The 20,512-nt window shown below is 49.0% G+C and overlaps 1 protein-coding gene across 1 annotated transcript in view; it reads left to right on the top strand.

Annotated features, from left to right (window-relative positions):
- Positions 1 to 20,512, top strand: part of CDH16 (cadherin 16) — an 841,291-nt gene that overhangs the window by 51,920 nt on the left and 768,859 nt on the right. The window contains exon 2 of the mRNA XM_069217207.1: positions 14,441 to 14,539. Within this exon, the coding sequence (XP_069073308.1) occupies positions 14,441 to 14,539 (99 nt within the window). The remainder of the gene's footprint in view (positions 1 to 14,440; positions 14,540 to 20,512) is intronic.

The raw sequence follows: 20,512 nt of genomic DNA, 5'->3' as shown, positions 1-20,512 counted from the left end.
GATGAGTGGGATGTGAAAACAGTTGGTTCTATTCTTTCTGAGCTCGAATACTATACTGTGTTTGAGAGTGAAGATGTTTACCAAAAACAGCAAATTATGGGTAAATGTTCTTTTACCATCATTTCAGACACCACTTTATACTTAAAGCTAGCACCCGAGAACTGTTCATACAATTGCACACAATGGGAACATTGTCCAACCTGTGGGGAGTTCTAAAATATATGTAGAAAAGTTTGCATATTTTACCGGGAATAATTTTAAATTTGCTGAGTCTTACGATTTTAAACATTCCTTCTATGGAATTGAAGAAGGTTCTGTTAACAGACACTAAGGTGGTCATTACAACCCTGGCGGACGGTGTTAAAGCGGCGGTAAAACCGCCAACAGGCCGGCGGTAAAAAAGAATGGAATTACGACCGTGGCGGCAACCGCCAACAAAGACAGCCACTTTAACACTCCGACCGCCACGGCAGTACAGACAAACAGCGCGGTGGTCACCGCCAACAGACAGGCGAGAGACAATGTACCACCCACAGTATCACAACCTACCAATCCACCACCTTTTCCGGGGCGGATTCACCGCGGATAAAAACACGGCAGAAACTGCCATTTCAAGGGAAAACTCTCACCTCTACACACTCCACAAGGAAGAGGGTCACCATGGAGCCGGAACTCCATATTCTGCCAGCGATAGGTTTCCTGCTCCTATACGAGGATCATCAACGCCGGCGGCGAAGAGCACGGTGAGTACTGCACCTACGACATAGGGGAGGGGGGAGGCAAAAAACAGGGACACACACAACCAACATCCCAACCCCCACCCCGACCCTCACCCACTACAACACACACACCAATGCATATCTATACATTACAGTAACACCCCACAACCCCCCCGGAAGAATGCAAACACAAAAGAAAATGAGTTGAACCATTGTAATATATCAAAATACAGGAAGCAAATATATACATACATACACTATCAACGAAATATACACCACGATTAGTAGCGCAGGTAATGCACCATTCATTGTCCGTGGACCACTGGGCCCAAAATGCATTGGCGAGGCCCACACAAGATACCTGATCAAAACGGAGAGAACACTGCTGGGGCATCAGATAGAAATACAACAGGCACCTCAGGGGGAAGGGAAGGGGGGGCACCTCAGCCGGATGAGTGCACCACGCCAGATCCACGAGGGGGCTCCATACACATTGATGTCTCCTGGCGAGTGCAAAGCCACAGTCTCTCAAGTCTCTGCAGTGGGTGGGTTGCCCGCTGTACCATCCTGGGGAGTGCAAAGCCACATTCTCTCAAGTCTCTGCAGTGGGTGGGTTGCCCACTGTACCATCCTGTGGAGTGCAAAGCCACAGTCTCTCAAGTCTCTGCAGTGGGTGGGTTGCCCACTGTACCATCCTGGGGAGTGCAAAGCCACAGTCTCTCAAGTCTTTGCAGTGGGTGGGTTGCCCACTTTACCATCCTGGGGAGTGCAAAGCCACAGTCTCTCAAGTCTCTACAGTGGGTGGGTTGCCCACTGCTGTATCCTGGGGAGTGCAAAGCCACAGTCTCACAAGTCTCTACAGAGGGTGGTTTGCCCACTGCTATATCCTGGGGAGTGCAAAGCCACAGTCTCTCAAGTGGATAACAGTCTCCACTGGTTCTGGAGGGGGCATTGTGTCCAGAGTGCAGCACACACCCCGTGACGGTCCAAGTTGCGTCACTGCCCCTGCCGCAAATGGGCTAGCGGGGCATTCCATGGCGGTCTTTGCCCTGTTCAGCGGTCCCTGCCCTGTTCAGCGGTCCCTGGCCTGTTCAGCAGTGCTTGCGTTGCCAGTGTCAGACCTGTTCAGCGGTGCATTCCATGGTGGTCTTTGCCCTGTTCAGCGGTGCTTGCGTTGCCAGTGTCAGACCTGTTCAGCGGTGCATTCCATGGCGGTCTTTGCCCTGTTCAGCGGTCCCTGACTGTTCAGCGGTGCTTGGGTTGCCAGTGTCAGACCTGTTCAGCAGTGCATTCCATGGTGGTCTTTGCACTGTTCAGCGGTCCCTGCCCTGTTCAGCGGTGCTTGCCAAGGCAGTCCTTCATTGCCCAGCAGGGCTGTGGCTGGCGGGCCTTCATGGGTCAGCTGGGCTGTGGCTTGCGGGGCCCTCCTGGCCAGCTGGGCTGTGGCTGGCGGTGGCCTCCTGGCCAGTGACGATGGGGCTGGCCTCCTGGGCAGTGACTCTGGCGGTGGCCTCCTGGCCAGTGACGATGGGGCTGGCCTCCTGGGCAGTGACTCTGGGGCTGGCGGTGGCCTCCTGGCCAGTGACGATGGGGCTGGCCTCCTGGGCAGTGACTCTGGCGGTGGCCTCCTGGCTAGTGACGATGGGGCTGGCGGTGGCCTCCTGGGCAGCGGGGATGATGGCGGTGCTCTCCGCCGTGCTGCTCCTCCCAGACTTTGGAGACTTCTTCTGCCCCTTCCCCACCTTGGGAGGAGTCACAGTTGAGTCGACACTCCCCCTGGGACCCTTGTGAGCAGCTTTGCTGGCTGGAGTCTTCCCCCTCTCCTGCCGGGCACTGGCCAACTTCTGGTGCTTCACAAGGGGGGGGACTGGCTGTGCTGAGGCTCCGTGCCACACTGGCTGTCCTGGTGGCCGGTGCACTCCACATACCTGTAACAACAGGCACCACTGGTCCCAGAGATTTTTTGGCTGAGGTGCTAGTACGGGACCTATGAGTTAAATGGGGGGGGTGGTGGGAAATAGGTTAAGGGGGCCAGGAAAAGTTTTTGGGAGACACTGGGACGGGTAGATGGAGGGGGATTGGGAGTGGAGGAAGAGGTGGTGGTTGAAGGAGGTGTAATTTTTGTGGATTTGGGTGCAGGTGCATGGGCTGGAGGCTGTCGTGAGGTGGATGGCTGTTGGGTGGGTGTGTGCCTGCGTTTGTGTATCTTGGGAGGTGGCGTCACAGACACACTGGGAGAGGACACAGTGGACGTGTAAATGGGAGTGGGGGTGGTGACTGCACGTGAGCGGGGTGTGGTGGTGGGTGTGCTGGTGTGTGACGTAGTGGCTATAGTGGTAGTGCATGCAGGTGTGAGTGTAGACGAGACTGGGAGGGAGGAGGGAGACGAGGAGGAGGGGGACACAGTGGAGGCAGTGGATGTTGGTGTGTCTGTATGTGTCTGATGCTTGCGTGAGTGCCTGTGGGATGTGTGGTGCTTATGTTTGCCTGAGCTTCCCTTGTGTGTTGATGTGCGTGCATGCTGGTCGGTAGGTGTGCTTGGGATAGGCTGAGGTAGAGGGGATTGGGTCGGGGTGGAGGAAGTTGGAGGGGGGAGGCTAGAGACAGGGACAATGGCTGCCATCAGTGCTGAGGCCAGAGTTTGCAGGGTTCGATGAAGGGCAGCCTGACCAGAATGAATGCCCTCCAGGAATGCATTTGTGTCTTGCAATTCCCTTTCTACACCCTGGATGGCATTCAAAATGGTAGACTGCCCAACAGTGAGGGACCTGAAGAGGTCAATGGCCTCCTCACTGAGGGCAGCAGAGGTGACTGGGGTAGGGGCTGAGGTGCCTGGTGCGAAGGTGATGCCCACCCTCCTGGGTGAGTGGGCACGGGGCGAAGGCTGAGGGGCTGCTGGGAGGGCGGTGCTGGTAGGGGGGGTGGTGGCTGTACCTGTAGAAGTGGTGGGCACAGATTCTGCCGCCACCACAAGGGAGCTCCCATCGGAGGACGAGTCTGTGTCGCTGGTTGCAGATCCTGTGACCGCCGTGGTGCTCCCCTCGCCCTCCGCCCCACTGGTGTATTCTGAGTCCGTGGTGTGGGCCTCCATGCTCATGTGGGATGCAGCTCCCTCGTGCTCCGGTGCCACTGTACCTCCGCCTGATGATGCTGATGCACACAAGAACAGGGAGACCACAAAAAGGGGGGGATGACAGAAGAAAGACAGGTTGAGTGCATGGCTTACCGCTACCGTTGGCAGACAATACAGACACAGCAGCCCCCTGCACTACGTCACGCTGTTGGGCTCTACAGATGCAATTCCTGGGATATGGCCTACATGGCTATGGTCAACATCTGCACACATAGATGACACAGGGGCATGAATACCTGTACTTGGCACTCTACTGAGGTGAGCTGGGGTGCCACATGGCGTGCATTACGGAGGGGCCTAGCCTACGGAACTCGCCCTGGCCTAGGGAAACCCACAGCCCTACTCCCCCACCCAGACACCTTCACTGCACGAAAAGTCCACTGAATGATAGTGTACTCACCCCCTTGTGTCTGCTGTGATGCCCTCAAGCGCCCATCCAACTCAGGGTAGGCCACCGCCAGGATCCAGAACATCAGGGGGGTCATGGTTCGACAGGCACCCTTCCCACGTTGGAAGGCCATTCCCAGCTGAGCCTCAGCCGTCTTCTTGCTCCAGCGGCGAATGTCCTCCCATCTTTTCCGGCAGTGGGTGCTCCGTCTGTGGTGGACACCCAGGGTCCGGACGTCCTTGGCAATGGCACACCAAATATCCTTCTTCTGGTGGGCGGTGACCTACATGACATGTACAGAGGAAGAAGAGAAGTCATTAACAACTGCACCGTCTAAGTGATTGGCCCCCATCCCTACCCTTGCCATGTGGCACATGCATTCACAGTCCTCCATGCACGCAGAACTGTGCCCCCTTCCTTCTTACAACCAGCCCTCTCCACACAGGCATAGCCCATACAACATGCTCCCTGTGTACTTACCTGTTGGTCTGGAGGACCGTAGAGTAGCGTGTACTGGGGGAGGACCCCATCAACGAGCTTCTCCAACTCCTCCGATGTGAAGGCAGGGGCCCTTTCCCCAGACGCACGAGCCATTGTCTCTTCCAGACCGAGGTCACAGCAGCACTTGCAGTGTAGGTCCTCTCCTGTCGAAGATCAGGTATTGAGTGATTGAACAGATAGAAAATGGCGGTCAAGTCCGCGACGGTCACGTCCGCGGCGGTGCGTACCATCACCGCCGGCGTACATTGTCATTGGCTCCTGGGACCCATAGGGTCCAATGTTAACCAATGCAGCATTGCGCCGCGGTCTTCGACCGCCTACCGCGACGGTGTACAACGCCAGCGCAGTTACCTCACATCCCATTGTCCCAGTTTAGAGGTCAGGCAGCCGCCATTTCAGGGGCCCACATGCCCTAATTACCAACTGCATCACACAGACCTAGGCCTTGTCGCACAACACAAATACAGGCCACATTTTGTGTATGAATGGTGTTCTGTGTAGACTGTGGGTACATACCTCTGAGTTGTTTGACTCTGTGGTCGCTGTTGTCATTCCTAGGCACCGTCTGCTGGGACATGTGAGGAGATGGCGGAATCCTCCGGTGTACCGACCGCTGGTGGACCTGTCGACAAAGGAGGAAAGACATTTGATCATCACCTACAGGTTTGACCGTGCCACAATCCAGGAACTGTGTACCCAGTTGGAGCCAGACCTGATGTCAGCAATCCGCCATCCCACAGGGATCCCCCCTCAAGTGCAGGTGCTATCAGTGCTCCATTTCCTAGTAAGTGGGTCATTTCAAACAACAGTGGCCATGGCATCAGGGATGTCCCAGCCTATGTTTTCCAACGTGTTGTCCAGAGTGTTGTCTGCCCTGCTGAAACACATGCGGAGCTACATCGTTTTCCCTCAGGTGGAGGATTTGCCTACAGTTAAAGGTAACTTCTATGCCCTTGGACATATCCCTAACATCATAGGTGCCATTGATGGGACCCATGTAGCTCTGGCCCCCCCCACAGGAGTGAACAGGTGTACAGGAACCGGAAGAGTTATGATTCGATGAATGTACAGATGGTATGTTTGGCAGACCAGTACATCTCCCAGGTACATGCTATGTTCCCTGGCTCTGTGCATGACGCCTACATCCTGCGGAATAGCAGCATCCCTTATGTGATGGGTCAACTCCAGAGGCACCGGGTGTGGCTATTAGGGGACTCTGGTTACCCCAACCTGTCATGGCTACTGACCCCAGTGAGGAATCCCAGGACCAGGGCAGAGGAACGCTACAATGAGGCACATGAGCAGACTAGGAGGGTGATCGAACGCACCTTCGGCCTCCTGAAGGCCAGGTTCAGGTGCCTCCATATGACAGGTGGATCCCTATTCTACTCACCAAAGAAGGTGTGCCATATCATCGTGGCCTGCTGTATGCTTCACAACTTGGCTTTGCGACGACAGGTGCCTTTTCTGCAGGAGGATGGTCCAGATGACGGTGTTGTGGCAGCTGTGGAGCCTGTGGACAGTGATGACGAGGAAGCAGAGGAAGAAGACATTGACAACAGGGACTCAGTTATCCAGCAATATTTCCAGTGACACACAGGTGAGAACACATTCCTGCCTACTACAAGTACTTTCACACTTCTACCTCTATCCTGTCTGTCGATTTCAACCACTATATGGTAACTGAGTTGTACATTTCCCTTACGGTTTCACAGGTGTGGTTTACAACGTGTGTCATCTGCTTAGATTCCTCATGGACTTGAGATGTGTGACATAGGTATGTTGGCATTACATTTGAAAACGCATTTTGTCACTGTCATTGCTAATACACATTTTCTAAATAACAGACTGACTCCAGATTGTGTTGTGCTTCAAGGGTGTTTATTTAAGTGCTAAATATTGGAGGGGGGTTGTAACATGGTGAGGGGTGATGGTGGAGGAATGTCCATGGCAGAGTCCAGTCTATTAGTCTCACAGGTGGATTGCCCATATGGGCATAGGAAGTGGAGCTGGGGCAGTTTAAATATGGACAGGGTTACAAAGTGGGACAGTGGGATGACAATCAGGGTGATCTCATTTCTTGGCGGGGGTCTTGGCATCGTGCTCTGTCTTGTTCCTGGATCCCAGGGACCGCTTGCGGGGTGGTTCTCCGTCTGCAGGGGGTGGGGTGCTGGTGTGGTGCTCCTGTGGCAGTGCCTCCTGTCCACTAGCGCCGGCAGAGGTGGTGGGCAGTTCATCGTCCATGCTAGTGTCATGGGCCCCTTGGAGTGCCACAGTGTCCCTCCTGGTGTTCAGTATTTCCTTCAGCACCCCTACGATGGTGCCCAGGGCGGAGCTGATGGTTCTGAGTTCCTCCCTGAACCCCAAATTCTGTTCCTCCTGCATGCGCTGGGTCTCCTGAATCTTGGCCAGGACCGTTGCATTCGTCTCCTGGGAGTGGTGGTATGCTCCCATGATGGAGGAGAGGGCCTCGTGGAGAGTGGGTTCCCTTGGCCTGTCCGCCCCCTGTCGCACAGCAGCCCTCCCAGTTCCTCTGTGTTCCTGGGCCTCCGTCCCCTGGACCGTGTGCCCACTACCACTGCCCCCAGGTCCCTGTTGTTGTTGGGGTGGTGGGGTATCCTGGGTTCCCTGTAGTGGTGGACACACAGCTGATTGACGTGTCCTGGGGATGGAGGTATGGGCCCGCTGGGTGGGTGCTGTGCTGGTGTTACCAGAGGGTGGAAGCTCTGTGGTGGCCTGTGACTGGGTGTGGGGAACCGACTGTCCCGAGGCCCACGATGGTCCGGGCTGGTCATCTGGATCCAGTTGGACAGAGCTGCTGTCATCACTGTGGGCCTCTTATGTGGGTGGAGTGGAGATGTCTGGACCCTCCTGTCAGGTGACGTTGGGTAGTGGTCCTGCAGGGGTGTAAAAGCATGATTATTGCATCTGTGTGTGTCATGGTGTGCAATGGGTGGGTGACCCTGTACCCCAGTGATAGCATTCCTGTGTGGGGGCTTGTGTGATGATGGTTTAGGGGGGTGTTATGGGTATGTGCAGTGGGCATGCTTTAGTGATGGGTGTCCATGCTTTGGTGTTGCATGCAGGTCTTGGTGTTGGGATGTGTGGTTTGTGTTATTAGTACATTAGTGAGGAGTTGGAGTGATAGGGGAGGGGGCGAGGGTGGGGGTCTGTGATAGCATGCAGGTAGGGTGGGGGATGAAGTAGTTAAAGGTTTGACTTACCAGAGTCCATTCCTCCACCTACTCCTGCGAGGCCCTCAGGATGCAGAATCTCCAAGACCTGCTCCTCCCATGTTGTTAGTTGTGGGGGAGGAGGTGGGGGTCCGCCGCCAGTCCGCTGTACCGCGATGTGGTGTCTTGAGACCACGGAACGCACCTTCCCCCCGTAGGTCGTTCCACCTCTTCCTGATGTCGTCCCGATTTCTTGGGTATTGTCCCACTGCGTTCACCCTGTCGACTATTCTTCGCCATAGCTCCATCTTCCTTGCAATTGAGGTGTGCTGCACCTGTGCTCCAAATAGCTGTGGCTCTACCCAGACGATTTCCTCCACCATGAGCCTGAGCTCCTCCTCCGAGAACCTGGGTGTCTTTGACGTGTCATGGGGTGGTGTAGGTGATGTGTAGTGTTTTGTGTGTGGAAGTAGTGTGGGTAATGGTCTGGTGTGCCTGTGGATGCTTGGTAGTAGTTTGTAGTGTCTCTCTCTGGCCTTCTCTCTGTAATTGTGGACGTAGGGGTTTGTGGGTGATGTGGGTGTGTGTTTTATATTGTATTGGGTGTGTGGGAGTGGTGTGTGTATGTGTATCAGGTGTGTGTATTTCGAATTGTCCAATGTGGCTGTGTTTTGTAGACGTGTGTGTATTTTGAGCGCGGCGGTGTGTACCGCCAATGGAATACTGCGGTTGAAAGACCGCCACGTGGATTCGTGTGTCGTGATAGTGTGGGCGTATTTCTGTTGGCGTGACGGTGGAGGATTTGTTTTCGCCAGTTTATCTCTGACCTTTGGTGTGGCGGACTTGTGTGGGTGTCTGAATTTTGTCGTATTCCGAGATGTGGGTCATAATAGCTGTGGCGGAATTCCGCGGCCGCGGCAGTGTGTTGGCGGTCTTCTGCACGGCGGTAAGCGGCTTTTACCGCCAATGTTGTATTGACCCCCTAAGTTAATTTATTGTGATTCTTTTGTTTCTCAGTTGGCTATTTAAGGCTATGAATATAGTTTAAAATTGATTGACATAAAGAGTGTGCAGGGAACTAGAAATTGGCAAAAACAGGGATGGGAAGCTTTGTTTAGAGCATGCCTTATTCCGTTGCAAATAATATTTTTTAAATGAAAGTGCACACCAAACAAGTTGTTCAGGCTTAGCAAAGATTAAGGAACTCAGGGCCAGATGTAGCAAACCATTTGCGAGTCGCAAATGGCGAAAATCGCCGTTTGCGAGTCGCAAATGTGTGTTTGCTATGCAGAAATGCATTTTGCGAGTCGGAACCGACTCGCAAAATGCATTTCAGAGTCGCAAATAGGAAGGGGTGTTCCCTTCCTATTTGCGAGTCGCAGTGGTATGCAACTCTGTACGCGGTCGCAAATGGAGTCGCAGTTACCATCCACTTGAAGTGGATGGTAACCCACTCGCAAACGGGAAGGGGTCCCCATGGGACCCCTTCCCCTTTGTGACTGGACCCCAAATTATTTTTTCAGAGCAGGTAGTGGTCCAAGGGACCACTACCTGCCCTGAAAAAATCCGAAACAAAAGTTTTTTTTTTTTTTTTTCTAAGTGCAGCTTGTTTTCCTTCAAGGAAAACGGGCTACACTTGGAAAAAAAAAAAACTGCTTTATTTAAAAGCAGTCACGGACATGGAGGTCTGCTGACTACAGCAGGCCTGCATACCCGTGAATGCCCATAGTCGCTATGGGGCTGCAATTTGCGACCCACCTCTTTAATATTAATGAGGTGGGTCTTTGCGACCCCATAGCGACTCGCAGACGGTGTCTGAGACACCGTTCTGCATAGCAAATTGCGACTTGCAATTTGCGAGTCGCACGGACTCGCAAATTGCAAGTCGCAATTTGCTATCTTACTACATCTGGCCCTCAATGCGCCCGGTATTCTGTCACCAGCTAAATTTGACAAATGACAAAAGATTTTAAATGTTACTGAAGAACAGCTCGATGGGTGGGTCCAAAATGGAACATTTAATTCAACAATTTCAGGTCCAAACAGGTGGTTATTGTGGCCAGTGGACACAAATGGTTGTCATGCACATTTTGTAAACTCCACAGGGGGTTTTAGGGCGAGAAGGCAAATTGAAGTCCAACTGGTCTTTGTCATTCAGACCAGTTCTTAATTGCGTGCAGCCCACTTTTCAATGTTTGTGGTACCCAATCGAACTGGAAGGTGTGCCTTGGTATGCAGTGCATGCCTTCTTTGGACGCAGATCTTTTGATGTTCTCAATGAGGGCTTATTTCCAGACTTGCAAAAGGAGATTGTAATTGCTACAGGACGCTTCCTATGAACTGCCATTTGTGGATCAAGTGACTCCTAATACTACAGCACTTGCCACTGCATGGGATGCTGCTGCCTCGTCTGAGCTATGGCTGAGGCACCAGAACATGAGTGCTCCCTCGCTTTCCTTGTCAACAACCTGATATATTTGTCACCTGCCAAAGTGGGATCTTTCTTTGTTTCAGTTACCATTGATGACATTGATGATTTTATAAAGGACCATGATTATTGTTGACATTTGGCCTTAATTTGATGAAATGTTTTTTATCAAACTTCTAAATCAACCTTCGCAATATGGACATTTTGTTATCTCCTTTTGTGTACATTTTTAGCTTGCCTTTTATAAGAATTGTTGTAGGCATAGTGATTTTAGCAGTAGGTCATATTTTTATAGACCTTAGCACTCTCAAACCGACAATGGGGAGGGTGATGTGAGATTATATTGTTGTTTATGTAGGCACATTTATTTTAGCTAGGGTCTGAGGCCTGTGCCCTCTTATCTAGTCACTTGCCATTGTATTCCTCTTATTATTTTAGCAAGGCTTCATTTTAGTGGCAATATTTTATTATTTTTTATCAGTTGCCCTTCCATGAAGAATTTGTTATATATCTCTTTGCACAACATTTCATCCTGTGCTCGCTCCCAGGCTGTACACAATAGTTTACCAGGTATTGCCGGTCAAGAGAGTACAATGTATACCCTACACAGAAAAGACATGCTGTCATGTCAGCGCAGTTCTCAGAACAACAAGATGTTTTATTATAAAACAAAACGCTGCCCCCACCAACCTAGAGGAGATATTCATGCTAGCCTGCCATCTCATTCTGCACATGGTCGCAGTTTCTGTTGAAACTCAGTGGGAGGACTCCCAGCAGATCACAGACCTCTTCTTTACCTCTGAACCCAGATATAGGGATCGGACTTCCTTCCCAGGACCAGAAGGGTGGATTAGGGCAATCACTGCTATTGCTTTCATGTAGACACTTAGAAGTGTAGGTAGGGATATCAGACACACTATTGTGACAATATGGTGGGACTCTTCCTGTGTTTCACTTTCCTGGTCACTGCTGTACTAGTGTGGTATTTCATTATCCTTATAATCACAATTCATGCTTTTTTACATAGAACATATTTGCTTCAATATAACCTATTGAACCTAATCCTGGTTCTGTTTGTCCCTGCATGTATGAGACTTGTCTAATTGAGAGAAATGGGTATGAGCTGTTCTACCATGCCTTCCCTGAGGAGTCTGAGTGTCATGCAATAGGCTGCCACAAATCAATTCTACCTCTGGCACTGGTAAGGTGCTGCTAGCTAGGCAGAAGGGTTAGGTTGACAGCTGTCACACGGTGTGGGATCAAACTCAATTGTCCATGCTCACTAGAGCTGCCGTACAAAATCCAGCAGTCTCGTTACTACAACAGGAGTCCTACGACACAATTACAGTAATTTTGCTTGAAGTTTCTGAGTTTGTGCACTATGAACTCAATATGGACATTAGTTTGCCCACCATCCCATATGGTGAATTCTAAATCATCTCAGTGGGAAATTTTGGACAGGCAAGTCTTTGAACGCCATAGCTAGGTCTTGGAGAAATGTACACATCCTATCAACTGGATCTTCCCGGTCCCATTGTCTAGAGCCGTTAGAAAGGATGCCAAGGTCAAATGACTCAGATTTTTCTAAAAGATCTTTTTTGACATGTACAAGTGTCAGTTCATTTTCATGGAATCAAGGATAACAGTGTTGACCTATTAACTCGTAATCGACCGTGGTGCACCTGAAGTGTTGCACCCTTTTAAGTGGGCATCTATCTATTCAGTGCAGTGAAAGAGACCGTGCTTACTTAACTGCACAAAGTAGGCACTAGATTATGTTTGGATTCCTTCAGAACACATGAGCCAACCAGTATGTATGACAGGGGCCAAATGACATGCAATTGTGTAACATCTTTTGCAAGCATTAGTTGACGAACAGAAGAAGTGCACTTGATTGTTTTGTGACTTGATTCAGTGTGACATGCAGTATCATTGTACGGATAGATCGAACATATCCATGCAAACAACTAACACAGTCTGGGCCTCCTATTATGGTGTACTGAGCATTGAGCAAAAAAGCACTAAGGTGAGCTTTTAGATTATTAGAGTATTGGAGACAGGTTGGACAGAACAAGGTAATTATATTTTTTAACATGTCTTCTAATGTATGGTGCAGTGACCATATCCCACTCTGATTACTTTAACAGCCTACACATCTCGAACCTCCTCTCCTCCCCCAAAACTCCAGAGAGTCCCAAAAAATTGGGCTCACAAATAGTTGGACGTGAATTAGCACAATTGTTGCACACTGGTCTAAAATTCTACCACAGGCCATCTGTAAAAAGAAGGATAAACTTTTAAAACTCTTTGCTTCATACGTAAGATGCTCCAATGTTTGCAATGAATTACCTTACTAATCTGATTGTCCATTATCTACCTCCAAGAAGCCTCAGTCTGCTAACTGGTGTAGTTGGTCTACCCAACGGATTAGATACAAATCTTCGGTGACTGATCCTTCTATGTTCGGAGTTCCTCCCTTTGGAACTCCCCACCTTAATAGCTACAAATGGAAGATTTATATCTTATATTTACAAGATCATTAAAGGTTCACTTCAAAATCTTGACATTTGGATAATCCAGAATGTTATTCTGCACCTTCCATCTGTCTCTACATGCTACTTGGTCAGATGCCTAGGACCTGCCTAAGACGCCACTTTGGGACCTCTGAAAGGCATCCTACATTGGCTTATAGCTTCCAGGTTTTGAAGAAGTTCAACCACATGACCCCAATCCTCAAAGAACCACACTGGTTTTCTGTCAAGGTCTGTATCATCTTCAAGACTAGCTGCATTGCTTACTAGAGCATGAGAAGTAACACCCCGACATACCCAGCAGAGACTCTAACTACCTTAGACAGTCAGTGCCATTTCAGGAGCCAAGGACATCACCATTTTGGAAATGAAGAGGAGTGAGAAGTAAAAAACAGAAGACAGACCTTCTCCGTTGATGCACTCAGGATCTGGAATAATATCCACATTGACATAAAAGTGCTCAGAGCCTCCTATAATTCAGAACAAAGCTGAAGAAGTGACAGTACCCCACGTCAGTGATCTGTTGCCTCTCAGCTTTGTATGCACTAAACCAGTACCTGTACATACTCTCTTTCATGCATAGTACACACAATATTGTGGTATGATTTAAAAAAAATCTGTGAGATGAAAGCTGTAATTTCTCTGTTATGATTGTGACTGCGGCTGATTATAAGATAAAAACCAAGAACGATGATGTGTGGTTGTGTCAGCTGAACAGGCTATTATTTTGCATGAGCTAAACAATAGGTGAAAGGTAAACAAGCCCATCTCCCGATGTCAGGTAGATAGATGGGACAAAACAAAAGATGGCTTCACTTATTATATGCTGCCAAGTGCTAAATTTCTAAAAGAATTTGGGAGTTATTTATCAACTGACCAACAATGACTTTCAGTAGTTTAGCACCCTCATTAGGCCAGCTGCTGTAAATTCCATCTATTCTGAGCTTTCCCCCGAGAATAGGCACCAACTGCTAAAACTAGAAGATGCGTTTTTTACAATTCTGGGGAAAAAAACTGCTGATATTTCCTTACTGCTTTGAGGAGGCTGAAAGTGTCAGTGTTAGGGCCGATGGGATAAGAGGACAGTTTGGAGTTGCGGGAGGGGGGAGGGGTAATCTGGGTATGCTTCTCTCAACATCAGCGGGGGTCATTATCTGCTTCTTCTGTACTGCTGTTGGGGTCAAGTGAGGACCAGGCTGTACTGTTGCCTGCAGCCAATACTTCAGGCCCCTCGTCTCTGTGATGGAATGATCAGGGCTGGAGTTTGTAGATTTGATCATGCCAGGCCCAAAGAGGCTTATAATTGCTGTTGAAGAATGTCTGCTGAAATTATCACTGTGGCTGAAATATCCCAACTCAGCTATAAGAACCTAGTACACTCAGACGACCACTGAGAGTCTTTACGAACCTAAGTGTAGAAATTCTATTGTTATGAGGGAAATGGGTAACACTACTCACATATATTTCAAAAGGATTTGAAACACTTATTAAACTTGCCTATTTCTATCCACTGCATGATTCACACATGTGTTTGCTCACCATTAACACAAAACTTTGTCTTGAGCAGATCTTGACACTGCATTCAACCTTCCACTTTGTCCAGCTGTTCCAGATAGTAGAAGTTCCTGAAAACTATGATGGATTATTTCCTTGGTATCTCATTAAGGTATGGTCATTCTTCATAAACATATTTCTTTATAGTTTAATTGTTATTATTGTTATCCATTGTTACTCAGATGCACTCTATATGGAAATAGGGTTAAAAGGTGCTTGTTCCAGCTGTAGACAAAAGTGGTGTTTAGCTCCATGTGCAGTTGTGTTTGCTTCATCCCCATGACCACGATCTTCGAGGAACCTCATCTAGAGCCACCAACAGACCTGACTAGAGTACTATAAGTAGTGTATGAACACAAAAGAAACCCTAAATCAATTGTGAACTTGTGCATTTAAATGTCAAAGGACAAATAGTAACGTCTTGCACTAGAGAGAGATATTCTTTTTATGCACCTTCTGCCTGATTGGTTTCTGAGGTCAGGGCATGTTGATAAGTTAAAGTCATCAACATACATTCACAAATTCTATTTCAGAGCATAGGTAATAATGTAGATGACCCAGGCACCTAAAACAGATTATCCAAATGCCTGACAGAAGTAGATAAGTTGCCACCGACCATCCCAGCAGTATTCCTATGCCTGGCATAGTCAACAGTTAAAGAATGGTGCAAAATCCTGACTCCATTTTAAGTAGGCCAAGGCTCCATTATCTTTATTTCTGCAGAATCATCAACATGTGTGCCTTTGACACTGGTGTCGTCTGTCATTATCTTCCCAAGAAACTGTAAAAGTATCAAGTTATTCAGACATAGACATCAATAAGACCCTGATGCGACATCAGTCTGTAACAATTGCCTTGATATCACTATTTCAAGGTCAAATAAGAACAATAGCCAAAGTAATGTGGTGTGAATTGTTATATTTGTACTTTATTTTGTTTAAAAGAATGTGTCTTAGATTAGCATCTTGATGCTTATTGGTTATACTAGGCATTCCTGAGGTGATGTTGGAAATTCCACCTAAGTTAGGATATAGTATAAAAGAACTTACACTTGACCACTTGTCAGGAGACATCCTTCGCCCCTGATTATCATGTAAGATACTGCCAGAGACAATCTTGACTGCCAGAGATGCTGCAGTATCACACTTTCTATTTAAAGCTGATACTGAGTGCGGGATGAACTGATGCAACTCATGTTTGTCTTTCACATGGCAACATAACCTCCTTGACTTTATAATTACAGCATCTAGCTATAAACAAGTTAAACATGTATGCAGTGCATTGATTCTTCAGAAGAAAATCTAGATGCGAGTTATATTACTACATGCTCTATTACTATACCACAGAGAAGTAGGTCTTAGGGTGTTAGGTTTTTAGATGACGTTTTAACCACAGTAGATATATTAGTTTTATTCTTGTTGTTGGCAACATGCATTTGTGCTGTTCTAACTTTATTGTGTGTGCTGTTTTAAACATATAGGCCCTCATTATGACATTAGCGGTCTTTTCCGAAGACTGCCGTGGTAATGGCCGCCAACAGATTGCCGCAGAGGCGGCAATCTGCCCGCCGGATTATTACACACAAACACAAAACCGACGGAATGCAGCCAAAATCACAATCCTGCCAGAGACAACGGAGGCAAAAAGCAGTCGGTCCCACTACCCTCCCTGCTATGCCTGCAACACACCACCCTCCAAATTATGACCCACAAAGCACCACAGCAGACAGCCAACAGTAGTCAGCCACTGGCAGTGCAGACAACCACAGTCGATTTGGCCACTCCACACCAACAGAAGCCAACATTGGCTACATCGAAAAACCCACACCCGACACATATAAACACACCGTACACACCCACCAACAGCACTATAAAACACCCCCCCACACAACCCACAATTCTTTGCACTTGAAAATTCTGCTACACGTTGCCAGCACATACATTGACAGAAATGCACACACACCACAACCACCTATACACCCATCATGCATCACACACCACACACCACACCTCAACACCTAACACCCTCTGCACAACACACACACTACCCAATAGGCATATCCCCACAAAAGAACCCCCGTTTCACTGATGAGGAGTTGCGGGTGATGGTAGAAGAAATCGTCAGGGTAGAGCCACAGCTGTTCGTTGCACAGGACCAGCAGATATCCATTGCCAGGAAGATGGAGCTATGGCGTAGGATCGTGGATAACGTGAACTCCATGGGAACCTATCCACCCACAAGGGACGACATTCGAAAGAGGTAGTAAGACCTACAGGGACGGTGCATGCAGTGATCTCCAGGCACCACATTGCCATAATGAAGACTGGTGGTGGACCCCACCTGCTCCCCCACAGTTGAATGCACGAGAGGAGACAGTCTTGGCTATCCTGCATCCAGAGGGCCTCACTGGAATCACTGAGGGGCTAGACACTCGTAAGTCACCATTACCTCAATACCACCGATGCCTGCATGGCATGTCACCCTCTCACCCTGACTCCCTTCACCCCACTCCATCCCATAGAGGGAACCACCCACATAACCACCCTCAACGGTGTACCCCTGCATGCCCTACCCATTGCAGGCACACCCCTCCCAGCTCTGCATGCACACACAACAGTAATGCATGGGCAGCATGTAGCACTACCAATCCCACAATCCATCACTATACACTAACAAAAGGTTGAAGGACAACACCCATCCCATAGGGAAAGCCAGAAATGCTGAATATGTAACTGACAATGACTGTAACAAATCCTATACATGTCCACCCCAGCCAATGGCAGCGGCGAGCATGTGCCACAGCAACCCAGTCCTCAACCAGAAGAAGGCTTCAGTGATAACAGCAACTGTGGATGTCTGGATCTGGATGATCTTCCTGACCCATGTGGGACCACAGGTCAGTCGGACACCACAGCCAACACCCAGTCCACCACAGGTCCCCCCATCGGACTCCAATACCACACCATCCACCCAACGTCCCCAAACCTCTGTCCCCAGGACACGTCAATCAACAGTGTGCCCACCTGTACAGGGATCTGAGTTGACACCACACAAGCAAGATGATGAAGGTCCTGGTGTTAGTGGGAGTGGGCACACAGTTCAGGAGACACAGACACAGGGCCAGGGCCAGTGGGAGGTTAGCTGTGCACCAAGGGAAGGCCCAACTCAGGGAACGGACTGCCCAGGAGGCACTCACACATGTCCTGGGAACTTACCAGAAATCCCAGGTCAGGATCGGCCAGGTAATAACCATCTTGCAGGAGAACCAGCGACTGTAGGGGGACCACCACCAGGAGGTCATGCAGCAGTTGCAAGGCTTAAATGCCAACATGGCCTGCATTGCAGGGGTGCTGGGTGACGTGGCGAACATCACGCGTGAGTACACAATACACCAGTGGGCCACTTCCACTAGCCAGTGTACTCACCAGCCTTCCACATCTGCTGCAGCTGATGGAAAGGAGGACCTGCCACAAGACTAACAGGCCACCAGCACCCCTCCCTCTGCAGCAGAAGAACCACCCTGAAAGTGTTCCCTGCGATCCAGACAGACACCAGAGACTGTAGCCAAGACCAAAACCGCCAGGAAATGAGCCCTTCCTGAATGTCTCCCTTGTGTGCCGCTGAGACACCTTGTTCACTTTGGACTGCCATTGCCCCTTTTCAAATGGCCCCATGGATACTAGACCTGTGCTACAAACCAACTGGGCCACTACACTGAAGAGTTTGTTCACCATCCCCCACTCTATTGCACTGTCCCTTCCTTTTTGTCACTTCAATAGACACACTTGAACACAACTGAAGATTCTGTGCTTTTATTACAGCAATATGCAATGTCTTGACCTTTATTGTCCTGGGCAAATGTCATGTAAAGTGTGAATCCATCCAATGGACAGTCAGTTTGGGGTACACACAACCAGTGTGAGAGCATGCCACAAGTCACCATCCACCAAACTGTGTGAAAGCAGTCTGTAGGCATCACATGAGTTCACAGTTGTGACCACACCAACATCTGCAAAAAGGGAAACCATTAGTGACATTCAATTGAGAAGTAAAGGAAGTAGAGCACCATGAGTCCCTGTAACATAACAGCCTACATTCAGCTGGTCAGCTGGTCAGTTCTACTCAGTAATTTGCACAGCAATTGACTCCAAACACCATAAGTGACGAGAAACAACTAATTTCAGGCCCTCAAACAAGATACCACAGTATTAGCTATGCCATGTTGTCAGTTTGCCAATCCCTCGTCGGGACCACCTAGTCTGGGTCACACGGTCAGGAAAATTTAAGTCACACAGCGGTCATGTAAGCACATTGTAAGTCACATGACATTCCTAGCAACATATGCTAAGTACTGTATGGGATGAGGACACAGTTTGCAGTGGGCATGTATTTGAGAAAGCTAAACTACTGATACATTGCATGGTCTGAATAAGCTTGTTCACCATCACCATAACACTGGCACGACTGACCACAGATGGAACAGCATCAGGTCATATAATGCACACATTTGTGTTTGGCACAACACAGCAGCCACACAGCACTTAATTGTAATGTAGGAGTGAAAAGAAGTACAGACTTACCTGAGTGACATTGGAAATACTGCTGTTTCAGATATGTCCTGTTGTCCACATCTTCCTCCTCCTCCCCATCCTCATCACTGTCTTCAGTATCCTCTGCTGCTACAGTTCCATTGTCTCCCCCCCTCCTCCTGCAGGAATGGCACATGGCGGCTGAGGGCCAAATTGTGCAACATGCAGGAGGGCACTACTATTTGGTAGACCTTCCCCGAGGCGTAGAGTAGGGATCCACCAGAAACATGGAGGAACCGGGACCTGGCTTTCAGTAGCCCAAACATCCTTTCAATTACCCTTCTGGTCCAACCATGTCCTTCATTGTACCGATTCTCTGGCCCTGTCCTCAGATTCCTCACTGGTGTCAACAGCCAGGATAGGTTTGGATACCCTGAGTCACCTGGAAGTAGTGAGAGACACACTAGCACAGAGTACAACTTCATGTGGAATACAGTGACATACATTGGGTGAAACCTCAAGCTCACCTATGAGCCACACTTTCTCTCTCTGTAGTCGTGCCATAACCTGTGGGACGCCTCTATTCCTCAATACATAGGCATCATGCACAGATCCAGGAAACTTGGCAGTAACATGGGAAATGTACTGATCAGCAAGGCACACCATCTGGACTTTTATTGAATGGTAACTCTTCCTAGTTCTGCAGACCTGCTCACTTGTCCTGTGAGGGACCAAGTCAATCTGGGTCCCGTTGATGGCCCCAATCACATGTGGTATGTGTCCATGGTGTAGAATGCAGCCTTTACAGTGGGCAAATCATCCCTGTGGGGGAATGAGATATAGCTGCTAATGTGTTTCATCAAGGCAGCCAAAACTTTTCTCAGCACCTTTGAGAACATTGGCTGTGACATACCTGCAGGCAAGCCAACAGTCACCTGGAAAGAACCACTTGCCAGGAAGCGGAGCACTGACAGTACCTGTACTTGTACTTCAGGGTGTATTGCTGTAATGCTACGAATAGCAGGAATCAGATCTGGCTCCAATTCATTAATTGTGTCCCTGTCCAGACGATAGGTGAGTATAATGTGGCATTCCTCCACTGTATCCAAGTCGACTAGGGGTCTGTACATGGGTGCTTGCCTCATCCTCCTCCACAGTGGTTGGTATCTAATTTAACCAACCATCAGGAGTGTCTGACAACAGGAAGGACGGACACACCATATCACAGTACACAGAGCAGTCACATCCAATTCACGCAATGATTGTAATTTGCACTGGTGTCCTATACATGCAAACAGACTTCCTAAAAAATACCAATACTCCTCAGTAGCCATTGTGTCTCACAGATATAATCGGAGTCGTGTGTCGTGATTAGTAGCATCCCATTTTCCATGTCCTGTCAACTACTCATCTATAAGCAGTGCACTGGTATGAGATCTAATTTGAGTGCCAGAGTCTACAACCAAACCAAAGTATGTAGAGGACTGGAATTGCCTTGGTGTCTACCATAGGTACCTACGACGCACATTTAATTGACTGTCATGAGTACCAGCAAC

Source organism: Pleurodeles waltl, chromosome 12 (assembly GCF_031143425.1).
Source record: "Pleurodeles waltl isolate 20211129_DDA chromosome 12, aPleWal1.hap1.20221129, whole genome shotgun sequence".
Classification (NCBI taxonomy): Eukaryota; Metazoa; Chordata; class Amphibia; order Caudata; family Salamandridae; genus Pleurodeles; species Pleurodeles waltl.
Note: the sequence above shows the minus strand (reverse complement) of the source record. Positions and strands in the feature narration are given on the sequence as shown.